General features: G+C 45.7%; 1 protein-coding gene across 1 annotated transcript; it reads right to left on the reverse strand.

Annotated features, from left to right (window-relative positions):
• Positions 1 to 220: 220 nt before the first annotated feature.
• Positions 221 to 1,243, reverse strand: LOC147442601 (uncharacterized). The gene has a single exon (XM_086529686.1). It carries the CDS (start codon positions 1,181 to 1,183, stop codon positions 719 to 721), a length of 465 nt encoding a protein of 154 aa, XP_086385812.1. The 5' UTR covers positions 1,184 to 1,243; the 3' UTR covers positions 221 to 718.
• Between the last annotated feature and the right edge of the window lie 234 nt (positions 1,244 to 1,477).

Here is a 1,477-nt window from a genome sequence, read left to right on the forward strand (position 1 = left end):
GTAAGTCTCATCATGGTTGCAAAATTTCACGGTGTTCAACAAACTTATCAAGCATCCATCTATATTCATAAAATGTGTGCACATCTCCACAAAAGAGAGAGAGAGAGAGAGAGAGAGAGAGAGAGAGGAGGAGGAGGAGGATGAAGAGAATCTTAACATAGCAAGACGTGTCCCCATAGACCTCAAAGTCCTTGAGAGAGGGTGTGGAATTTTAGACATATTGAGAGAAACAAGATAAACTAGAAAGGAATGAAGTATGACGATGAAGCATACCAAGGACTTAAAAGTAAACAACCTCGAGTGATTGGGATTCAATCCTCTTTTGTTTATATGTTGTTTGGATCATTGTAAAGGAAGAATTACTATCCACAATCAGATAATAAAATTTTGAGAAGTAAACTTTTCAAGGTTACCTTAATCACATCGTCTTTGACAAACATGATCAAGCTCTCCATGCAGACAAGATAATGGTAGCATGCCTTGCTATTGGGTAACGATTTCTATTAGAGCTATGGAACATGCTAGTGTGAAGGTAGTAGATCATTGGGCCATGGAACATGCTAGTAGACCATTGGGCAAGAGGAGTTGGGGCACATGAGGAACCTTGCCTTAAACTTAGGCACACAAAAGCTCACAAGCTTTGCTTGGGGTCTGAGTCTAACGAGCTTTGTGTGAAATCTGATGATGTGAATTAGAGGTTTGTGAAAGGGTGTTGAGGTTAGGAGAAATACTCGGGGTCATCAAAGAGGGCCTCGAGGGGAAAATGGGAGTGAGGCTCATACTTACTAAGGAGAGTGGCCGGGGGCGGGGGTTTGAATGCGAGGAGGAGCTTGTGGGCAAGGTGCCGAAGAGGAGGGGCCTTGCTGTGGGTCTTATGCTTATGGGTGGTAGTGGGTTTGAAGAGCCGGGGGCCGCCTCCTCTTCTGTGATCAGGCAAGTGGTGAAGGTGGGTACGTGAAAGAGCCGGGGGAGGATGATGAGGAAGATCTGCGTCAAAGAACCAAGCCGGGTCGTGCGCCCACCACCACCATGCAGAGTAGTCCAATATCGACGTCTCTGCACTATTGAGCTGCAGCCTATCGTCTGTCAAGGGGCGGCAGCACATGCAGCACGGCAAGAAGCTAGTAAGCACCATCGCCAACACCACCATTGCTGTACCCACAACCTGGACTTGATAATCCATACTATATATCACTTTGCTTCTTTGCAACCTTTCTTACACACACACCTGCATGCAGCGTTCGCAAATCTATATAAAGCTCGCCCTTTGCCATGGATAGATAGATACGTTGTAGGCGCGGCCTTGTGTCCCGACTCCCCACCAGTGTGTCACGTAAAGAGTCACCGCCTCCACAATTATTTTCTCATGTTGCTTTTCAACTTCTCAAAACGGTCCTCATCCCCGGACATCTCCTCTCCTTGGTCGAAAAAAAAAAAACTTTTTAAAAAATGGAAACATAGAGGTAAATTGACCATT

This window comes from Adiantum capillus-veneris, chromosome 14, assembly GCF_014529385.1.
Source record: "Adiantum capillus-veneris isolate H3 chromosome 14, ASM1452938v2, whole genome shotgun sequence".
NCBI classification, from domain to species: domain Eukaryota; kingdom Viridiplantae; phylum Streptophyta; class Polypodiopsida; order Polypodiales; family Pteridaceae; genus Adiantum; species Adiantum capillus-veneris.